This window comes from Littorina saxatilis, linkage group LG1 (assembly GCF_037325665.1).
Source record: "Littorina saxatilis isolate snail1 linkage group LG1, US_GU_Lsax_2.0, whole genome shotgun sequence".
Taxonomy (NCBI): Eukaryota; Metazoa; Mollusca; class Gastropoda; order Littorinimorpha; family Littorinidae; genus Littorina; species Littorina saxatilis.
In genome coordinates this window covers 28,803,160-28,825,659 of record NC_090245.1, presented here as the reverse complement: position 1 = coordinate 28,825,659, position 22,500 = coordinate 28,803,160, and the positions used below count along the sequence as shown (strand labels likewise).

The window sequence follows — 22,500 nt, the reverse complement described above, 5'->3', positions numbered from 1 at the left end:
CAGACTGGGTGGCCGAGTGGTAACGCACTTGCGCTCGGAAGCGAGAGGTTGCGAGTTCGACCCTGGGTCAGGGCGTTAGCAATTTTCTCCCCCCTTTCCTAACCTAGGTGGTGGGTTCAAGTGCTAGTCTTTCGGATGAGACGAAAAACCAAGGTCCCTTCGTGTACACTACATTGGGGTGTGCACGTTAAAGATCCCACGATTGACAAAAGGGTCTTTCCTGGCAAAATTGTATAGGCATAGATAAAAATGTCCACCAAAATACCCATGTGACTTGGAATAATAGGCCGTGAAAAGTAGGATATGCGCCGAAATGGCTGCGATCTGCTGGCCGATGTGAATGCGTGATGTATTGTGTAAAAGCATTCCATCTCACACGACATAAATAAATCCCTGCGCCTTGAATATGTGCGCAATATAAATAGCATAAAAATTAAAAATAAAATAAAAAATAAATAAATCCCTGCGCTTAGAACTGTACCCACGGAATACGCGTGATATAAGCCTCATATTGATTGATTGATTGACTAAAGTGACACAGTATCTCACAGTCTCTGAAACCATGAACTATGGAATTAGCTGTTGTCTTACTCTGCCCCTACAAGCAGTTTCTATGTGCCTGTCTTGATATGTTCGAAAGTATGATATAAAACGCAGGTGGCTGACCAAAATTTGACCTGAACACTTTCTGTGTGAAAACATAATCGAAGCCATCCAACCTGAATTATGGTGCAAGGGAGGTAACTCTTGACATGTTCACCACTAAGAAGTGAAATAGGAACACAAGTTAAGTATGCATTATTCAGAATGTAGGTCTTTTCGGGTAAACTGAACCAATCATGAAAAACATTTTTTTTATTTTTAAAACATATATTGTGTAAGCCGCCATATTAGAGAGTTCTGGCGAATTTGACCTTAAAAAATTCAAGGGACATGAATTGGCTGTACTGTTATTTAGAAACACCTGCAATAATTTGCTCAAAATTGCTCCGAAAGTATGCCAAATAATTAAATGAAGTTTAAACAGCGAGCGGTTTGCAACGCCCAGCTCTCCTGTCAGGAGCCCGGGCTTCCGGTCGTCATCATTATCTATTTAGTTTTCATCTATACCCATTTGTCAAAGCAGATCAAGACCGTTGGATTGAGGAAGTCAAACCTACAGTCTAGCTAATGCATGCAAATTTCGTGCAATACAGGTCCAGAACGCTTCGAATAACAGACACAACAAAATGTACGTTGGAGAATATCAAGGTCTGCGATGACTACCAACCACAGCATTCAGATTTGAAAAATAGAACGCTCAAACTCTAGTTTCATTGCAGTGAAAAGTTCTAAGTTTGTTTGTTTCCTAAATTTTCTCAACAGGTGTTTGCTGGGTAGACATGCACAAGCTGGCAGAGCGCGTGACGCTGGAAGGCCTGAAGAAGATGGGAGCGGTGCGGGGCGACATCGAGGCCATGATGGCGGTGCGGCTTGGTGCGGTCTTCATGCCACACGGCCTGGGTCACTTTATGGGTGTTGACACGCACGACGTAGGGGGCTACCCAGAGGGCACGGAGCGACACACGGAGCCAGGGTTGAAGTCGCTTCGCACGGTGCGAACGCTTCAGCCACGCATGGTGCTGACCATAGAGCCAGGGCTCTACTTCATTGACGTGGTAAGCCTGGTGAAGGTGATGTGCTGTGTTCAGTACAGTGGAACCACCTTTCAAGACCTCCACCCTTCTTCTTCTTCTTGTCGTTCGCTGTTAGATCGTCAGTCCGGACTGCAGGGCGAAACGTGCTGTCCTCTCCAAGTCCTCTTTGGGGCCGTATAGCTTCTTTTGTAGTGCTGTCTCCTCTGGCCAGGTGGTGTCCCTGAGAGCACTGTGGTATGGACAAGCCTGCAGGATGTGCTCTGCTGTCTGATTCTTGCCATACGGACATAAGGGGGAGGGAACTAGCTTCAGCTTTGTGGCCATATGATGGTTTAGTCTCTAAGATCCCACCTTATTCATGTTCGTTGTACATTTGTCCTGTGATTTCAGAATTGTCCCCTTCCCCCCTACCCTCCCCTTCGCAATGAACTGAAACCAGTTTAAGCGAATAATACTTCAGACAGACCCTTCTATGATCCTATTATTTTTTTAGATTTACTCGTCATGATCGTCTGTAAATGTACTTCCTTTTTAAGGATCTCAAGACTTAATTTATTAAGTTTGGGAGGTCTTACGAGGGAGGGGAGTGGGTTCACTGCTCAAGGGAGTGGGGAGTGGGTTCACCGCACAAGGGAGTGGGGAGTGGGTTCACTGCTCAAGGGAGTGGGGAGTGGGTTCACTGCACAAGGGAGTGGGGAGTGGGTTCACTGCTCAAGGGAGTGGGGAGTGGGTTCACTACACAAGGGAGTGGGGAGTGGGTTCACTGCTCAAGGGAGTGGGGAGTGGGTTCACTGCACAAGGGAGTGGGGAGTGGGTTCACTACACAAGGGAGTGGGGAGTGGGTTCACTGCACAAGGGAGTGGGGAGTGGGTTCACTACACAAGGGAGTGGGGAGTGGGTTCACTGCACAAGGGAATGGGGAGTGGGTTCACTGCACAAGGGAGTGGGGAGTGGGTTCACTGCTCAAGGGAGTGGGGAGTGGGTTCACTGCACTGGGGAGTGGGGAGTGGGTTCACTGCTCAAGGGAGTGGGGAGTGGGTTCACTGCACAAGGGAGTGGGGAGTGGGTTCTCTGCACAAGGGAGTGGGGAGTGGGTTCACTACACAAGGGAGTGGGGAGTGGGTTCACTGCACAAGGGAGTGGGGAGTGGGTTCACTGCACAAGGGAGTGGGGAGTGGGTTCACTGCACAAGGGAGTGGGGAGTGGGTTCACTGCACAAGGGAGTGGGGAGTGGGTTCACTGCACAAGGGACAACTTTGCACTGTTTACATGAAAATATTGCATACAGAATAATTATGGTCTGTGGAAGAGTTAAAGCCACATAATTATGTGGTACAGTGGAACCCCTCAAAAAATCTGAGAAAATTAGGTCTTGAAAAGGAGGGAGTCTTAGAATGGAGGTAAATTTACAGAGGTTATGCACAGATGTTCTGAAAAAGTAGGGTCTTAAAAGAGAGGGAAACTTAAATTGGGGGTCTTAAAAGGGGGGTTCTACTGTACTGAGTTTTGATTCAGGCCTTTTTGTGATGTATCAATAAATATGAGGCTTATATCGCGTGTATTCCGTGGGTACAGTTCTAAGCGCAGGGATTTATTATTTTTTAATTTTTAATTTTTATTTTATGCAATTTATATCGCGCACATATTCAAGGCGCAGGGATTTATTTATGCCGTGTGAGATGGAATTTTTTACACAATACATCACGCATTCACATCGGCCAGCAGATCGCAGCCATTTCGGCGCATATCCTACTTTTCACGGCCTATTATTCCAAGTCACACGGGTATTTTGGTGGACATTTTTATCTATGCCTATACAATTTTGCCAGGAAAGACCCTTTTGTCAATCGTGGGATCTTTAACGTGCACACCCCAATGTAGTGTACACGAAGGGACCTTGGTTTTTCGTCTCATCCAAAAGACTAGCACTTGAACCCACCACCTAGGTTAGGAAAGGGGGGAGAAAATGGCTAATGCCCTGACCCAGGGTCGAACTCGCAACCTCTCGCTTCCGAGCGCAAGTGTGTTACCACTCGGCCACCCAGTCCATGTATGTCATAGATGGCATCATACAGGATCCACCAGTGTGGAATAAGGATATGGAGACTACTCATTCTTTTTGCTGGTAAAGCTGCAGCTCACTTATGACTGTGCTTCCAGTGAACAAGAGATTTACCAGGTGCAGAAACATCAGAAGGAATGGTTAAAGTTTTGTTAAGTATGCGAAGACTTTAAGCCCCAAGACTTGTTGTGGTTATCAAAACTTTTAGTGGTGTTGTTCATACTGACGGTTGTACATCCGGTAAATTTTGTGTTCCCTGGGAATACAGTGGAACCCCCCCTTTTAAGACTTTCAAAAATTTGAGAAAATAAGGTCTTAAAAAGGAGGGAGTCTTAAAATGGGGGGTAAACTTACAGAGGTTATGAACAGAACATCTGCGAAAACAGAGTCTTTAGAAGGAGGAAGTCTTAAATTGGTTTTTTTTTAAAAAGGGGTTCCACTGTTCTGCCATTAGGGAGCTCCAGATGGCAGTATAACTTGATCTATGAAAGAACTTAACCAGCTGTTCACCGGTATTACAGTTTTAATCTTTTTTTTCCTGTTTTCTGTGTAGCTCCTTGATGCAGCCTTCAAGAACCCTCAACAGAGCTCCTTTCTGGTGCGTGAGGTTATTGACAGCTTCAGGGCATCTGGAGGGGTAGGTTGTTTATGCATGTTAGTGTGTGTGTTTTGGTTTGTGTGTGTGTGTGTGTGTGTGTGTGTGTGTGTGTGTGTGTGTGTGTGTGTGTGTGTGTATGTGTGTGTGTGTGTGTGTGTGTGTGTGTGTTTTGGTGTGTGTGTGTTTAACAGCACAGCAAAAATATGAAGAAGGTAGCATGTGATCAAACTAAATGAAGGATAAGATTAACATCTCAGCGGCATTCAGCTGAACCTTTGTAAAGGCAAGATGATTCAAATATACCCAGATTTGTTTTCATATATTTTGATATTACTTGTGGTATGTTCAGGTAAAGGAAACAACAGATGTATTTGACCTTTCCGAATTAAATTTTTTGTGTTTTTGACAGGTGCGCATTGAGGATGACATTATCATCACCGAGACAGGTATGGAGCTGATGACAGATGTTCCTCGTACCGTGGAGGAGATTGAGAGAATTATGATCGAGGGGAGGGGCACACAGACCCCTCTGCCTCAGTTCCAGCAGAAATCACAGTAAATCCAAACCATGTCTTGCCGGTAAAACCGATAATGACGACAAGAACTGAATTAAAATTGAGAAACTGGGAGAGGTGCTGTACTGCATGGTTAATGAAGATAAAAAAAATTCAACGAGTACATTGTTTGATCTCAGAAAATGAATGTTTTGCTTGTGGAAAGAATAAACCCATATGCAAAGAGATATTTTTTTATTATTCTTCCCTCTTTCTTCTGTCATAGCAGAATATGTTAATTGTCTGTTACGCAGAACGCCACATGAGCAATCACGTGATGTTTCAAATGATTTCATTTGATTTCTTTATTATCCCAATACTTGTACATGTACATGTAGAAAATAAGATTATTGATATGTGCTTTTGCTGACTGATTGATAATTGTTTTGCCACAAATACTGATTTGTCATTGATTCATTTTTGGGTGGCCTAGTGGTAAACGCACTTGCCTTGGAAGCGAGAGGTTGCGAGTTCGACCCTGGGTCAGGGCGTTAGCAATTTTCTTCCCCCTTTCCTAACCTAGGTGGTGGGTTCAAGTGCTAGTCTTTCGGATGAGACGAAAAACCGAGGTCCCTTTGTGTACACTACATTGGGGTGTGCACGTTAAAGATCCCACGATTGACAAAAGGGTCTTTCCTGGCAAAATTGTATAGGCATAGATAAAAATGTCCACCAAATACCCGTGTGACTTGGAATAAAGGCCGTGAAAGGTGAATGCTCGCCCTAATAGGCTTGAGGTTTGCTGGCCGATGTGAATGCGTGATATATTGTGTAAAAAAATTCCATCTCACACGGCAGAAATTAATATGTAAAGCGCATTGAGCATATATATGATTATGCGCTATATCAAATGTCCATTATTATTATTATTATTATTATTATTATGCTTCAAAAATAATTGTATTCCATGTATTTGAATGAACAAGACTGATCTTTTGTGACTGAATATATATTGCCTTATTCCATTGAACAGTTTTCTACTGTAGCTGGTGTATGCATTGTGATACGATGAATGATGAAATGTTATTTTTAAGAAGATAGATTCTGTTTTGATATTAAGACAGACTTGCTAGGTACTGCTTATTTGTACTTGCTTGAATAGTAACATACCTTTCAGAACAAAATTAAACCATGCAAAAGATATTGTCTATTTATTTATCTGTAAAATATGTTTTGTTCAAAACACCAAAACAGAGACACAAACACACTTATACAAACACACACCAAAAACACACACGCTCATGCACGCACGCGCACACTACTGCATGCATTAGTATACTGATACATTGACATGTAAATGCATACACTGATGAGGAAACACACACAATCACAATCACACACACACACACACACACACACACACTCACTCACACACACACACACACATTACTGAATGCGTAATTATTCTGGCCAACTGGCACGCAGACACACATACATAAACATATATGCCTGTTTGGTGGTCTGCACTATACATTCAGCCCCCTCCCCCCGAATACACGCATGCATGTACGCACACACTGTGAAGGCACACAGACACAAACACACATACATACACACACACAAACACATGCACACACACATGCGCACACAGACATTCACACACACGCGCACACACATGCGCACACATAAATACACACGCACACATGCATGCTCACACACACACGACGTACACACGCACGTAAGGCTAAGGTAAGCTGTGAAACACTTGCATTCCAACTTCTTCAGGCACACATACATTCGAACACTACATGTACCAATTCAAAGTTGCCATAGGCACGTACTTCGAATCACTGGTCTCATTGTTGAAAACGCAAATGCATCATCCAGCGCAAGAAATGAAAACCAACTTAGGTGACAGAAATGTATCTCACCTTCGTGCTGTAAATATGTTTTGCCCTGAAAATGTGTGTCAGTGCCCCTCTCCCCCCGAGTTATGATGAACTTTCGCTACCTGCCATTGTTTTACAGAGGGTCATGTCTGTATTTGTTTGTCCGTTTTCTCGACCGATAGAAGACGGCTACCTGTCTCAGCCTGGACTACAGCTTAACGTTGATGTTTATCAGCCAAGGATAAAGATTTCAGACAGACGATTACCTGCTAAAACTACGAAATAATAGAATAAAAACGAAAAAAAAGAAAAGTTGACAAAATACAGGTAAGAACAGAAACAAATCAAAATAGTTCACAAAATACAAACAAAAAACAACAGCAACACACATACGAACGAGCAGAGAGAGAGAGAAAGAGAGAGAGAGACAGAGAGAGAGTGACAGACAGACAGACAGTGTGAGACAGACACTGACTCGGACAGACAGCGCTGACCGTTTATGTGTGCATGTGAACATGCTTACTGGGTTCTGGAAGTTTTCTCACCATTGTTGGTATATTTTTCTGCAGTAAAACTGACAGAATCTGAAAGAAACATGGGCAGGCACACAAAAGAGTGTGTGTATGTTAACGCTAATTGGTCTAAATGCGTGGGCGTCTGGCTTGTGCAGGCTCATGAGGCTTAGGGCCTACTATTTGCTCCCACGGGGTCGCCTTCACGCGGCGGGAGTGTTTCCACAGAGCTACCCCTCCTGTGAGCTACCCCACCCCTTTACTTCTCTTCTTTTGTCTTATTTCTGCCTTACCAGTCCTTTCACCTATATTTCCTTCCAAGAAAACTCTCCCTACCATTCCCTGCAGATTTCCAATTCTTTTCTTGTCTTATTTCTATCTGACTGGATCCATCACCTTTATTTCACTTACCAAAAGTCTTCTTTTCCACATCCTTATTTCTCTGCACCCCGCATGTCGTAAGAGGCGACTAACGGATTATGTTTCTCCTTTTACCCTTGTTTAGTGGTTCTTGTATAGAATATAGTCAATGTTTGTAAAGATTTTAGTCAAGCAGTATGTAAGAAATGTTTAGTCCTTTGTACTGGAAACTTGCATTCTCCCAGTAAGGTCATATATTGTACTACGTTGCAAGCCCCTGGAGCAATTTTTTGATTAGTGCTTTTGTGAACAAGAAACACTTAACAAGTGGCTCTATCCCATCTCCCCCCTTTCCCCTATCCCATCTCCCCCCTTTCCCTCGTCGCGATATAACCTTCGTGGTTGAAAACGACGTTAAACACCAAATAAAGAAAAAAAGGCCTACTATTCTCAAAGCCTTCCATGTGTCAGTATTGCTTGTCTCGAGACGGCCACCGACACCCTTTTACTTTTAAATGGGTCCCTTGTAGCTCATAATGTAAGCCAACACTCATGACATCAGTGAGCCCAGTCAGGCTAACCGAAACAACAAAATCGTGATTGTGGTTGGAGGTTCCCACCGAGAGGGTCTCAAGCACGTGTGCGTCATCTGTTTCTTCAGTGTGTTTCTTTTGTTGCTTTCACGATCTTAGTTTTTGAAGAATGAGCTCAAAAACGTACAGAACTTTGTCCTAATAATCTTGATTTCTTTCATGCAGTTTGCCATCAAAATGTCCTTTGTGACGAAAACGCTTACGCTTTTTGAAACGTGTTTTACGTGTAAACAGTGACGTCACGTGTAACCGAGAAGCAAGCATGGCAATAGAGCCCTCTATTCTTTAACTTACTGATGTATTTGAATAGCATACCCGCTTAAAGTGAAAACGCAGCACGCACTTTTTGTATCTTTGCAGTTTCTTGACAGATAGCATTATTAAGCGTATTCACTTGTAGATCTATATATATATATACGACTAGTGTCTGTCTGTCTGTCTGTCTGTTCGCGATGCACGGCCAAAGTTCTCAGTGGATCTTTTTCAAATTTGGACACCGTATTCAGCTACACCCCGGACACAACCTCATCGATGAGATATTTCAACACGTGCTCTCAGCGCGCAGCGCTGTGCGCGCTGAACCGATGTCTTTTGTGTGTCACGTGTCGGGATCCACTACCAGTAACTCTTCCTTATCTTCTCCAGTGTTTTCAGCCGCGATTATCTCCCTTCCTCCGTGTGGCGTCAATCCATATTCCCGTTACTACGTTACTATTTTTAGAAGGTCACTGCACGTTACTATTTTTAGAAGGTCTCCAGTGTTTTGCGCGTTTATCTCTTTTTCTTCGTGCGGGTCCCAGGCACAGCCTGGTATTCGGCTCTACTTCTTTCCGGCGAAGCCGGTACCCGGCGAAGCGGGTAATCATCTAGTAAATATATAATTCTTCTGCACGAGTTTTTTTTATTCACAGCTGGAATCTGTTTTCACAGTTTATCTTGCAGTGTACATTTATTTATTCATTATTATTTATCTATTTTATTATTTATTGAATCAAATATCAACATAAGCAAACAACAAACACTGTCCTGGTTGCCTTTCGTATGAACTCCTTTTTTTCTCTCTCTTTCTTGTTTTCTAATCATTTTTTTAATTATTTAATTTTTAAACTTATTTTTTAAAGCCAAGCGCACGCAAGTATGAACAACTTATAGAATAATAGAAATCAAACACCAAACATACATAAACAAATAACGACAAACAGGGGTCGCGTTTCCTACTCACCAAATACTGTTTACTAGTTGTTTACTCAAAGCGAGAGCTTTGCGCTTCGTTTCTCCTTTTCATTGAAATTGACGCGTTTTTATTGAAGAAAAAATCCATCATTCACAACGCAAGGGGCCGTTTCATGTTACAATCGAGTTAAAAAAAAGGGGGTTAATGATGCCGCTATTCAACCCATATAAATAGCCAAGAAATTGGCATGACTTTACTTTTCAGTGGTTCGCAAAGCTGTGGGCATACAACCTGAGAGTGTTCAAGGGCCTAGGCGTTCGGTCTAAAAATCAAGATGATGCTGAAAGTCGTGGTTCTGATTGTATCGGCGATAGCCCTAGTGAGTGGCATGCCACGTTCAAAGAGACACCTCCAGTACCGCAACCCCTATTTCAACAGACACTCCTTCAAGTCACCACTCAACTTCTATTACCAGTTTAACCCGGCCCCGCCACCACCACGACCACAGACTCCAACCACAACCACGACCACAACAACGACTCCAGCCACACCGCCGTTCTATTTCCAGTTCTTCGAAACGACGGCGACGCTGCCCACTTCCGTCTACAGCAACTTCATCTGCAACAGCCTGTCAGATGTTGCGGACCCTGCTGACCGAGTGATCAGCTCCGGCACAAAGTACTACTGTGGCTTTGGAGACGTGGACACCTACGTCGCGTACTGGAACCTTCTGTTGAGGCTTGCCCGCGGCCAGGACATCGATGAGGATGCTCTGAAGGAGAGGAGTTTGAGCGAGCTGAAGATGTTCGCTGGCAAGGCCCTGGGTTACTCTACGCTTCCCATGAGCAGTCCTTACAGAAAGGTAAGACAGTGATCGCGCCAGTTCCAAATCGGTGTCTCCTTACAAGTACGAATCATTAAAAACCCTGACCAAACCGGTATGTCGATCTTCAAGAATGATTCCTGGAACATATACAGACTCGTCAAACCGGTATGTCTCACAAGTACGAATTGTGGAACTCATTAAAACGGACCAAACCGGTATCTCTTGCAAGTACGAATCGTGGAAATCATAAAAAAAAAACCTGACCAAATCGGTATCTCTTACAAGTACGAATCATGGAACTCATAAAAAACCCTGGCCAAACCGGTGTCTCTTTACAAGTACGAATCGTGGAACTCATAAAAAAAACCTGGCCAAACCGGTGTCTCTTTACAAGTACGAATCGTGGAACTCATAAAAAACTGGCCAAACCGGTATCTCTTACAAGTACGATTCCTTGAACTTATAAATACTGGTACGAATCCTGGTACTTATAAGAACTGGTCAAACCGGTGTCTCTTTACAAGTACGAATCCTGGAACTCATAAGAACTGGCCAAACCAGTATATATTTACAAGTACGAATCCTGGAACTACAAAAATATGGCCAAACCGGTATCTCTTTACAAGTGCGAACCCCGGAACTCATAAAAAAGGCTACTTTGTCACACCTATACCTGTCAAATTAAGGGATACTAATTCTGTATGGTTTACTGGGCTCCCCACAGACGCTCCACATAGAGGGCCTCGAGACCTCTTACTTTAACGTTTGAGTGAAACTGTAAAGGGTCCGAATATCAGGAGGTTCATATTTATTCTTCCGGAAGGTAATTCCTCGCCGATACATGTTCCCTTGGATGCTTATAATATATCAATGCAATGAGCTGCCGCCTTTTTGAAGTTCTCTGAGCCTTTCACAGAAACATTGTTGCCATAACGGTTCGACTACCTCCGTTAATATTTTGAAGAAAGTTGTTCTTTTTGGAACAAAACATCCTGGTTCGCTTCGCTTAGCCTTATCTCCGCTACCACCCCAAAACCACACGTTTGTCAAATTTGGTTGTGGCAACCATGGAGACAAACAAACTTCTATGAGAGAGTCTTGAAGAAAAAAAACCACTGCAGCATTCTCAGTATTCTTTAAAGAAAGCGATGGACCTTCTGCCATGTAAGCAAATCCGCTTACATTATGCATCTTTATTGTTTTCATTTTAAGTCTGTAGTAGGCTATTCTGTTCTCATAACACCACGCCATATTTGAGATTTGGACGCATTCCGAAAAAAACCTCTTTCGGGTTTGTATGGGTTGTGAAAGAGTGAATGCCCTTGATTTTTACTCGGACAAACATTGGAGGGGCCAATCACTAGCGAGGCGTGTGTCGGAAACACGTGGACAGGAGCATGTGTGAATTTGTTTGTCAGGGGAAAAGCAAGGGTATTTACTCTTTCACAACCCTTACAAACCCGACGGAGTTATTTCTAAAAATCGTCTATTTAGTTAAGAACGCCTTTTTATGTTTTAAAAAAACATCCATTTGCTTTCCATAAAGATCGTCTTGTGGTGTGTTTTCAGATCTACGGCACCGTCAAGACGTTCCTGATGGCAGCGGACTCCTCCGAGGAATACCAGAAGGACCTGCTTGTCAAACTGCTGATGAGTCTCAAAGGAAGAATCGAAGCCTACTTCCCCACGACAAGATATGGCTTCTACTATGGCAAGCTATTCTATACAAGGTGAGTCAAACCATATCTTTACACGTGTGTGTATCATGCAAATGAGATCGGGTCAAACTGCAATCTGCCAGGGACCTCAGAAGTAATTTTCCACTATTTATGATGATCGAGCCACCGAGACAAACTTCATTCTCATTGGTTGTTTCCTCTGTAAATGTTTTTGAGAACTTACCCGTGACGCTATAATTCCTATTGTGGCATATTTTTCCGCTCTATTTCACTATTGAAAACGTCATTTTGGAAAAGAGGTTCAAAAAGACGTGTCTTCAAATTGGACACTCCGACTCCGTCTGAAAGTTGAGGTAGAAGGCACGCAAGTACAGAGTGTAGAATAAACAAAATAGTACATAGTTTGCTATTCCAGGCTTACACTCGTTCTGTTTTGTTTTCAAATATTGGCAAGCTCGCTTTCGCTTGTATTTCAATATTTAAATAAAGCAACTCGTGCAACAGTCGTCAATGTGTTGGCTACGACCACAGCTTCCGCACAACACGGACAGACAGACAGGCAGGCAGTCAGGCAGACAGGCAGACAACAGACAGACAGGCAGGCAGGCAGACAACAGACAGACAGGCAGGCAGGCAGGCAGGCAGACAGACAACAGACATACAGACAGACAGACAGGCAGGCAGGCAGACAGGCAGGCAGGCAGGCAGGCAGGCAGGCAGGCAGGCAGGCAGGCAGACAGACAGGCAGACAGACAGAGATACAGACACGTCACAGATAGAGAGACATCCAGACAAACAGAGACAGACACAATGTGTAAGATAACTTATTTAACATTTTGGGAGTAAAATGAATCCTGCAGCTTGTGGCCTCAGGCCAATGTTGTAATTATATCGTTATAAAACTAATGTATCACGGAGTATTGTGCTGTGTCCGGTGGCATCGTATTGGCGAGTTGCGCAGGTGTAAAGTTGTACGCGGGAATGACTGATCATTGTATGATGAGCAGTGATTCTACGTGTTCCTGTACTTCAATGGTTATCTCCTTACAAAACAACCGTATACCGGTTCGGTTCATGGTAAAATACTCCGCAGACGGAGTACGGCTGCCTTTATAACGGTGTTAGTTATGTGATTGAAAACGGTTGCATCCGAAGCCTTAATACCATTTAAAAGACAGGGTCACTTTCTCGGTACCACATTTCCCCGCAGGCGTTAAAGGCACTCTGATCTTCTCTTCAAAACTGTTCAGCTCGACATCTTAGATCTGGCCGCCAGGCTTTTACATGGAATAAGACCAGCCCTCCGTGTGGTCGTCTACCAACAACACATGTCACCTGTGTGCTCTCTATGCACATTGGACATCTTCTGATGAATGGATTTCGTAAAAGGCACGAGTGACCTTTTAATAAATTAATTCACAGACCTATCTCTCTACAGCAAGCAGCCAGGGTGTTGATTTTTGGTATGTGTCCAAGTGTAGGGATGGTCTCATCTCATGTAACAGCCTGGCCAGATCTGTGGTGGTAGGCATAACGAGAAGGAGTGTGCCTCTTAAGCGCGGGTTTGCGCAGCAACATCAAAAACAGTCTGCACCTTTGTAAACTGATTTCAGCTGCCCCTACATTCAAGTTTTCAAGGATCCAGCAGACTCCATTTTGGAAAACGTGGTCGAGTTATCCCTCGAGCAGACGGTGGAGGCATTTGACCCCAGCGAGTATGACGTCAGCGCCCTGGTTGACACGCTCAAAAGTCTGTATGAGGACAGGGATGGCGTCATCACCAACTATGACGGCCTTATGGCAGGTGCGTGTCAATAAAGAGAGATAGTTATTTATAATCAATGCTCAAATACAGTGGACCTACCCATTAACGATCCCATTTTTAAGACTTTTAGACTTTAGTTTTCCGGATTTTCTGCCAATAACGTCTACGGATATACCTCCATTTTAAGACTTTTTCCCTTTTAATGAAGACCTGATTTTCTCAGATTGTTGGTGGTCTTATAAGGGTGGGGGGGGGGGGGGGGTTCCACTGTACCCCGATAACTTATCCAGAAATATTTGTTATATTATGACATCTTTTGACAATACTACACCAAGTATCTAAGGATGTAGAGATTCTGTGAAACACGAGTATCTTTTTGTTTGAAACAATGGACTGCAAGAGAAAGAGAGTTGTTCAATGTAACCTGTCCAAATCCAGACGAAAAGTCTTTCTATTACGATACACATGTCCAAAATGTTATGTCTCCAGAGCTAGTCTTGCAAAAAGGAATGTGTTGTTTGTACTTACTTACTCCTCTCTCATGCTCGTCCAGTATTACAGTTGTCAAGATACTATTCATCAAGTCTTCTCCATTCCCATGCACGTCCAGTATTACAGTTGTCAAGATACTATTCATCAAGTCTTCTCCATTCCCATGCACGTCCAGTATTGCATGTGTCAAGGCACTAATCGTCAAGTATTCCCTGCTTCGTACAATATCACATATTTCAGGATACTATATACATCAAGTCTTCCATGATTCAAAATTCAACTAACTATCACAGATTTGAAGATACTTTAATCCGACATCACAGATGTCAAGATACTTTCAATTTCATCCAATGTGACAGATGTCAAGATATCAAGATATCATTCATACAATCTCCCCTGATTCCATTTTCATCAAATGTCATAGATGTCAAGATACTGTATTCATTGTGGACTGGGTGGCCGAGTGGTAACGCACTTGCGCTCAGAAGCGAGAGGTTGCGAGTTCGACCCTGGGTCAGGGCGTTAGCAATTTTCTCCCCCCTTTCCTAACCTAGGTGGTGGGTTCAAGTGCTAATCTTTCGGATGAGACGAAAAACCGAGGTCCCTTCGTGTACACTACATTGGGGTGTGCACGTTAAAGATCCCACGATTGACAAAAGGGTCTTTCCTGGCAAAATTGTTTAGGCATAGATAAAAAATGTCCACCAAAATACCCGTGTGACTTGGAATAATAGGCCATGAAAAGTAGGATATGCGCCGAAATGGCTGCGATCTGCTGGTCGATGTGAATGCGTGATTGTGTAAAAAATTCCATCTCACATGGCATAAATAGATCCCTGCGCCTTGAGTCCGAGTCTGGAGATACGCGCGCGATATAAGACTTCATATATATATATATATCAGGTCTTCCCTGATTCCAAGCTTACCAACATTTATAGATGTCAAAATACTCTGTTTCCAGACAGCACGTTCGAGGACACAGAAGCAGTCTGTTACTTGCTGGAACTCTACGCCGACTCTGGCACCACATCCTGTGGCATCGCTTCCATGGCAACCGCCGCTTACGACAAGTTCCACTGCAGCGTCAACGCCTCTCAGCCCCTGGCCCCCGCCACCACCACTACCACCACCACCACCACTACTACGCTAGCGACTTCTACAACCACCACTCCTACGACTACCACACCGACGACAACCACACCGTCGACTACTACTACGCCGACTCCACGGCCAACAACAACCACATCAACGACAACGACAACAACGCCGGCTCCAACGACGACAACCCCTGCTCCAACGACGACTTCTACAACAACCACTACAACAGTGGCACCACCACGTAAGCTGTATAATTGAATGTGCTGTTTACGTGAAAATTGAAGGTTATTGTTGTGCCTGAGTTTTAATTCAATCTCGATACCTAAGAAATATGTGAAAGTCAATAATTATTAGATCAAAAAGAAGTGCAAAATGAAACATTTTGAAGCAAGATGATCATCAAACCTAGAGTTTCTGGATTGAATGTTCCAATGTAAACTGAAAGTCAAAGAACCTCAGCAGGAGATTGACCTGAATGTATTGAAGGGAGAGCCAAGTGACAAAGAAAGAAGGAAAAGAGCTAAAGATAAATAAAAAAACTGTCAAAAGTTATATAATTCAATGTTACTCTTTTTTCATTGAAGAATGTGGACGAAGTCCAACAGCTAGTCGTCTAGCAACGATAGCGACGGCGCCATTTTTGATTACATCACGCATCGTGGGCGGTACCAGTACCGGTTCCTGTTCGACGTACCCGTGGCAAGTGAGACTCAGTATCAACGGGGAATCACTTTGTGGTGGCTCTATCATAGACTCCACCCACATTCTGACTGCTGCTCATTGCATTCCGTAAGTGCGTTTGTCAGTATGCATGTCTGTGTGTTGGATTGCTCGCATATATAGCCGGAGTGGTACAGTATTAGCAACCTGACAACTCCGGCCGAGTGGTGGATCCGTCACGGACTCCATTCAAACGAGTATAAGCGCATTTCTAATTTCTTGAGAAAGTCGCTCATGCAGTCCAGTTAAAAAAAAAACCGCACGCACGCACACACACACACACACACACACACACACACACACACACACACATGCATACACACACACACACAGTACACACACACACACACACACACCAGGCTATACTTCGATGTGTGTGTTACTCAGTAGGGGATACAAGGAAAGTCCACGTGCTAGTGCAGTAGGAAAGGTCACATTTCAAACCTGATTTCCATGCGCTAGTGCACTGGCAGAAATCGGTCTGTTTCAATACACATTGTGCATCTGTGAACTCACACACGCATGCGCAGTCAGCCTGTGTGTAAACTACGAATGAGGTCACTTCAGTTCGGAACTTTGATAGCCGAGATCTGTCGTATTTGAAACATTTAAGAAGTATTTGCAGTGCGAACTTTCTGAAGAATGACAATACTGCATATTAGAGCATACTCTGCCATGAAAATGTTTGCTTTTTTCCTTTAAAAAGCCATTCTTTTTGATCGATATTAGCAGAGTAGCTTCCCTTGTTAACGACAGACAGAGTATTTGCCCTTGCAGTGGAGTTTGTGTAAACTTCACCGAATATACTGATCTGCCATGCGTTGCTCAGAATCCGTAACAATAGCCCGCTCAGAGAAAAGTCGCTCTGGATTGGTCTATGCAACGGGCTCACAACGAGGCAAATCGCTTCACGATGGCGACGAAGAAAGCACGATTGCTGCGAGATATGAAAAAAGTTGTACTTCTTAAACTAGTAGACGATTCGGTCAGTGAAATCGTCAGAGAGAATGTAGTTATGATGGGAAATTTAGCTGGGGTAGTCCCTGAACCTTGAAAAGCGGTGGATCCCTCGGGTCACGTCGAAAACCACGCCATCTTGAATAACGCGGCGGGCGGTGGGCGAGCATATACCAAAGCCGCTCGCCGAGTGCTTCGCGAGCGCTTTCCTGCACTGCCCTTAGAAACGGCTTTTTGTCATTCGCACTGCGAGCGACCCGTGGCGAACCGCTCTGGGCAACTCGTCTCAGGTTTTGCCATACGCTACTCGAGAAGCATAGGTCACAATCTACTAGTGATTCCATCTTACCTACTCAGTAGCGAATGGCTCCAAGTAACAGGTGCACACACACACACTGCCTTGGGTGTGGCCATGTTGGATTAGGTGAGCAGTATCATTATGCTATTAATTCTCTCCTGTGATATAACTTATATTTGTGTCATTCAATCAACAGTGACAGTGGCTACATAACGGTGGTGGCTGGTGACTATGACTTACAAGTGGCCGAAACCACAGAACAAACCGTCACTGCCGACGTAGAAAATGACGTCACAGTGCATGCTCGCTACGGTACCAACTACTTAGGCAAGTGGTTTATTTTTTTTAAATGAGCCCACGTGTTCGCATCCGTTTATGAAGTGTGTGTGTGTGTGTGTGTGTATGTGTGTGTGTGTGTGTGTGTGTGTGTGCGTGTGTGTATGTGTGTGTGTGTACGGTGTGTGTGTGTGTGTGTGTGTGTGTGTGTCACGTTTCTGTGTGTGTTTGTTTGTTTGTTTGTTTGCTTAACGCCCAGCCGACCACGAAGGGCCATATCAGGGCGGTGCTGCTTTGACATATAACGTGCGCCACACACAAGACAGAAGTCGCAGCACAGGCTTCATGTCTCACCCAGTCACATTATTCTGACACTGGACCAACCAGTCCCAGCACTAACCCCATAATGCCAGACGCCAGGCGGAGCAGCCACTAGATTGCCAATTTTAAAGTCTTGGGTATGACCCGGCCGGGGTTCGAACACACGACCTCCCGATCACAGGGCGGACGCCTTGCCACTAGGCCACCGTGCCGGTTTCTGTGTGTGTGTGTGTGTGTGTGTGTGTGCGTGCGTGCGTGTGTGTGTGTGTATGTATGTGTGTGTGTGTGTGAGCGCGCGCGCGTGCGTGCGTGTGCGTCTGTGTGTGTGTGTGTGTGTGTGTGTGTATGCGCGCGCGTATGCGTATGTGTGTGCTTGTGCTTGTGAGTCTGCACGCTAGCAGTTACAAGAGCTAGGTGAGTAAGCATCTGTTTTCCTTCTCCTCAAGAAAGCTAGTGAACAATCCTGAAGCATAGGAATAAACACACCCAATTATATTTCCATAACACATTGCACTTTTTATTTTCCATGTTCCTCTTCGTTTTAGAACGGTTCTTCTACGTTACATATTTTTTTCGTTATATTTGCTATAGGTGCACAGGTGAACGATATCGCCATTATCAAACTCCCCGAAGCGCTTGACCTGAGCAAGGACTGCGTAGAACCGATCTGTCTCAACCCGGATTTCAAGCCAGACGGCCAGGAGTGTACCATTTCTGGTTGGGGAACTACCTCGTGTGAGTATGCTCGTACCAGTACTGGTTTAGGTGTGAGTGTGTGTGCGAGTGTGTGTGTGTGTGTGTGTGTGTGTGTGTGTGTGAGTGCGGGTGTGTGTGTGTGTGTGTGTTTGTGTGTGTGTGTGTGTGCGTGTGTGTGGGTGGGGGGTGGGTGGGGGTGAGTAAGTGATTGAGAGAGTTTGTGCGTATATGCGTGCGTGTGTGTGTGTGTGGGTGGGTGGGGTGGGGGATGGGGGGGGGGTGATTAAGTGAGTTTGTGCGTTTATGCGTGTGTGTGTCTATTTGTATGTATATGTGTGTGTGTGTGAGTGTGTGTACGTGTGTGTGTGTGTGTGTGTGTGTGTGTGTGTGTGTGTATGTGTGTGTGTGTGTGTGTGTGCGCGCGCGCGTGTGTGTGTGTGGTCGTTGTAGACAGTTGCGATTGTATTGCAAACATAAATTGCAGTCAAAGATAGTTCTAAATTATATTATATGACTGTTTGCAGCTGGTGGTTCCGTGTCCACAACCCTGCAGTCTGTGAGCTTGGAAACTCACCAGGGCGGGAGCTGCGATTCCACCTACAGCATTCCCATGGCAAACTACCTGTCCCAACCTGATCAACAGGTGTGTGCAGGTGATCCTACCGGCGGCAAGGATTCCTGTCAGGTGAGAGTTTTGGCCTGTCGTTTCAGTTTTAAAATTTTTACAGATGATATCCCTGCAACTTTTTTTTCATTTTTTCGATAAATGTCTTTAATGACAACATACCCGGCTCTTTGCAAAAGTTGTGGTTGCACTGTGGTGACCTCAATTTTTTCCTTCAGTGCGACTAGGGTATAGGACTGATTGCATTTGAGCTCAGAAACTTAAACATTAAATAATGAGTGTGTTCATTAAATTTGTCATTAAAGTATTTTTTTTGGTCTTTTTTTGTTGGTCTTTACACCTGTTCTTTGTCCCGTTGTGCTCTCACACCGCCCCGTCCCTGCACTCACTGCTCCAACCACCTCTGAATTTCGTTCCGCTGCCAGACTTGTCGATTTTACAGACGCTCCAGGGGGGGTGTCGGGCCGCTGCGGTAGGCTACCCTCGGAAGATGACACTGCACTTCTGCTGAGTCACTTCGACGGTGTTCAGTAGGGGGTCTGCCCCCTACTAACGACATTGACTTTTAAGTCGCGGAGCCAGACTGAGTGAGCGTCCCCTCCAGAGAGCAGACCGCCACCATGTCCCTCCGTCGACCCCCCATAACGTCACACGTTGAAGACTGACAGCAGAACTACTATTCAAGGAAGGATCGAACAGGAGCACTGAGACCAAGGTCACCCTGAGAGCTCCGGGCATGAAGGGCCACAAGAGCAAGGACAATTTATATTTTGGATGATTAATGAGATGAGGATGATTATAATGATGATGCTTTGGATTTCCAATTTGGTTTGAGACTACGTGACAGGGCAACACTCTACGCTTACTGTCATAATATATCCTGGCGTCAACCAGGCCCGAGAACTGCCGCACCTGCGGTGTTGGTCAGGTATTCAGAACCTGAGCACCCTCAAAGTCGCATTCGTTAAGTGAATGACACTCGGCTGTGTGACCCCAGCCTTCCCATAGGAACCATAGCACTTCCACTCTGGGTAGGAGCCGACCGTAGCCCGAAAAACCCACATGACCCTGATGAGATTCGAACCCACGACCTCCCGGCCCGCAGCCCGATGTGCTAACCACTGCGCTAACCACTGCGCTACGGGGGCCGGTGTCATTAAAGTCTAATTGTCATCAACAGATTTAAGCATGGTTGCATTGTATTCCTTATTCACTACTGTTTCCAAAAATGTATGCATATATTTTGTTTACTCTGAAAACGTGCTCAGAAAAATGGTTAATGCAAATGAGGTCTGATGTTAGCATTCTTCGCCGAGACCCGCTCGACCCGTCTCGGTTTTACGGTGTTGGGCTAGCTAGGTTTTAGTAGTCTCGTCGATGTCTGATCGCAGGTTTTCAGTGTCGATCTTTTAGTTTCAGGCCGACAGATTGACTAAATATTTTGATATCAACAATAACAGCACTCTATTGTCCATTAAAATATTATATAAAAATGGAAAATGTTCATCGGCACACCCTGCCTGCCTGTAAACGATTATAACAACAATAGTATAGGACAACACACATAAAACATAAAACATAGGTTCACGTAAACGACGCTTCATTCGACTTGTTTATTTTTTTCAGGGTGACTCAGGTGGCCCGTTGGTGTGCCTGGACCAGTCAACCAACACCTTCGTCCAGGTGGGAGTCGTCTCATACGGGTACGGGTGTGCCAGGGCGGGATACCCGGGCGTCTACTCAAGCACCAGTGCTTATTCTGATTGGATCGCACAGAATCTGTAATTTGATCTGTAATTTGCATATTGTTATGGCCTTGTCGATATGACCTTGATCGTGACACTCTCTAAACTGCAGCTTGTTCAAATGATGAAATAAAAAGTGTTTATGAAGTTAAGCGCATTTTGTACGCCTGTTGCATCTTTGTGGAATGTCAGTATTACTATGAAGAAGATCATGCGGTCCAACCTCAACTTTACGGGAGGCATTCGACATGCATGCACGCACTCACACACGTACACACACACTCTGTCTCTCTGCCTCTCTCTCTGTCTGCCCCTCTCTCTCTCTCTCTCTCTCTCTCTCTCTCTCTCTCTCTCTCTCTCTCTCTCTCTCTCTCTCTCTCTCTCTCTCTCTCTCTCTCTCACTGCCTCTGCGCAAAACATTATTCGAAAAACTTGCAAATCAAAATCCACCGGCGAGTCGTGCTTTTTGGACCAAATTAAGGATAAATAATGTATAGCTCTTTGGTAATACCTTCTCAATGTTGTCAAATTTGTGAAACCAAGTACCGTAACACAATGATCGTGTCAGTATTCTCGTCTGCTGATTCGAAAGCACGGTTCCGCTGATGTAATTGCTAGCAACACTTAGCTAGGCATGCATTAGAAATACAAGAACAATATTTGTGCAAACGAAAGTGACGAGGCCAACAAATAAAATGTTTGTTTCCGATAACAATCGGTAGGTCGATGACTTTTAAAAAAAGTACCTTTTTAATGGAAGTTTTATTTTAGTGACTCAGGTGCGTATGGCGTTTTATTGGCCGGAAAATCGTGCGAGCTCGTTCCCCCTTGGTGTCTCCAAAGAGTAACTTTCCTCATAAAGTCTGCAAAATCGAGTTGTTTCATTTTTATTATTCATTTTTTTGTTGAAAGGTGATCAAAAAAGGTTTAGGGTTGGAAGGAAAAACAGATCGGTCGGAGAATTGGAAAAATGTGATTATTTTTTTTCATAATCTCTTTGTGCCTATCTAAACTCACTGCGGTTACATATGACTGCGCATCTTTGTCAGAAGACAGACCGTGTAATTTTGGTATGTGTTCATGTTAATGAATGCGCCTATCGCAAGTAAAATCCTCGACAGAGCAGCGGTGGCTGACACAATGGGTCACATGAGACGGAAGGCCACTTGCCCCCCCCCCCCCCCTAAAAAAGAGTGAACAAACAGGTAACTGACCGCAAACACATTTAGTAACCATTTTGTTTTGTTTTGTTTTGAACGTGTCATGAGTGATCCAAGCACTTTTCACCGGAACTTTGGCACTTAACACTTTAACCTTTGCCGTGCTTCCTGGGTTCACCTGTACCCAGAGACACACTAAAATCATTGTAACTCTGGAACCATTAAAGGTATCGTTTTGAAATTTTAAGTATCTCTCACACACCTAATTTGCTCTCTGTCTGCAAATTTTTAGTGTGTACATGACAAAACATTAAAATTAATTGATTATGTTAATTAACATAAACACTACCGATTGCTCGGGTTCACGCAAACCCATACTTTTAAAGAGTAGTAGTGATTGTAACTATACAGCCCTCTGCCGACGGCGCGGGTTCTGCTACACCCATAATTACCAAAGCGGCGGAACAGTGTCTGTCTGCCTGTTTGTCTCCAAGAGACTGTCTGTCTCTCTGTCTGTCGGTCC

At 44.3% G+C, this 22,500-nt stretch overlaps 2 protein-coding genes across 2 annotated transcripts in view; both read left to right on the top strand.

Moving 5' to 3' along the window:
* The window catches only part of LOC138966240 (xaa-Pro dipeptidase-like), a 32,841-nt gene extending 26,847 nt beyond the window's left edge, over positions 1-5,994 (top strand). The window contains exons 13-15 of the mRNA XM_070338384.1: positions 1,366-1,658; positions 4,253-4,336; positions 4,707-5,994. Of these exons, the coding sequence (XP_070194485.1) occupies positions 1,366-1,658; positions 4,253-4,336; positions 4,707-4,856 (527 nt within the window). The 3' untranslated portion in view covers positions 4,857-5,994. The remainder of the gene's footprint in view (positions 1-1,365; positions 1,659-4,252; positions 4,337-4,706) is intronic.
* A 3,581-nt stretch (positions 5,995-9,575) lies between these two features.
* LOC138966232 (transmembrane protease serine 9-like) lies at positions 9,576-20,969 on the top strand. Its single transcript, XM_070338377.1, has 9 exons — positions 9,576-10,181; positions 11,715-11,875; positions 13,438-13,628; positions 15,043-15,420; positions 15,764-15,968; positions 17,351-17,481; positions 18,343-18,486; positions 18,972-19,132; positions 20,699-20,969. Exons 1-9 carry the CDS (start codon positions 9,654-9,656, stop codon positions 20,855-20,857), a joined length of 2,058 nt encoding a protein of 685 aa, XP_070194478.1. The 5' UTR covers positions 9,576-9,653; the 3' UTR covers positions 20,858-20,969.
* Positions 20,970-22,500: the final 1,531 nt, after the last annotated feature.

Excerpts from the sequence above, each read along its gene's own strand:
- LOC138966232 (XM_070338377.1), top strand. The coding sequence starts at position 9,654 with ATGATGCTGAAAGTCGTGGTTCTGATTGTATCGGCGATAGCCCTAGTG. Across the intron at positions 11,876-13,437 it reads GGCAAGCTATTCTATACAAG|CTGCCCCTACATTCAAGTTT; the intron begins GTGAGTCAAACC and ends AACTGATTTCAG. Across the intron at positions 17,482-18,342 it reads CTACGGTACCAACTACTTAG|GTGCACAGGTGAACGATATC; the intron begins GCAAGTGGTTTA and ends TATTTGCTATAG.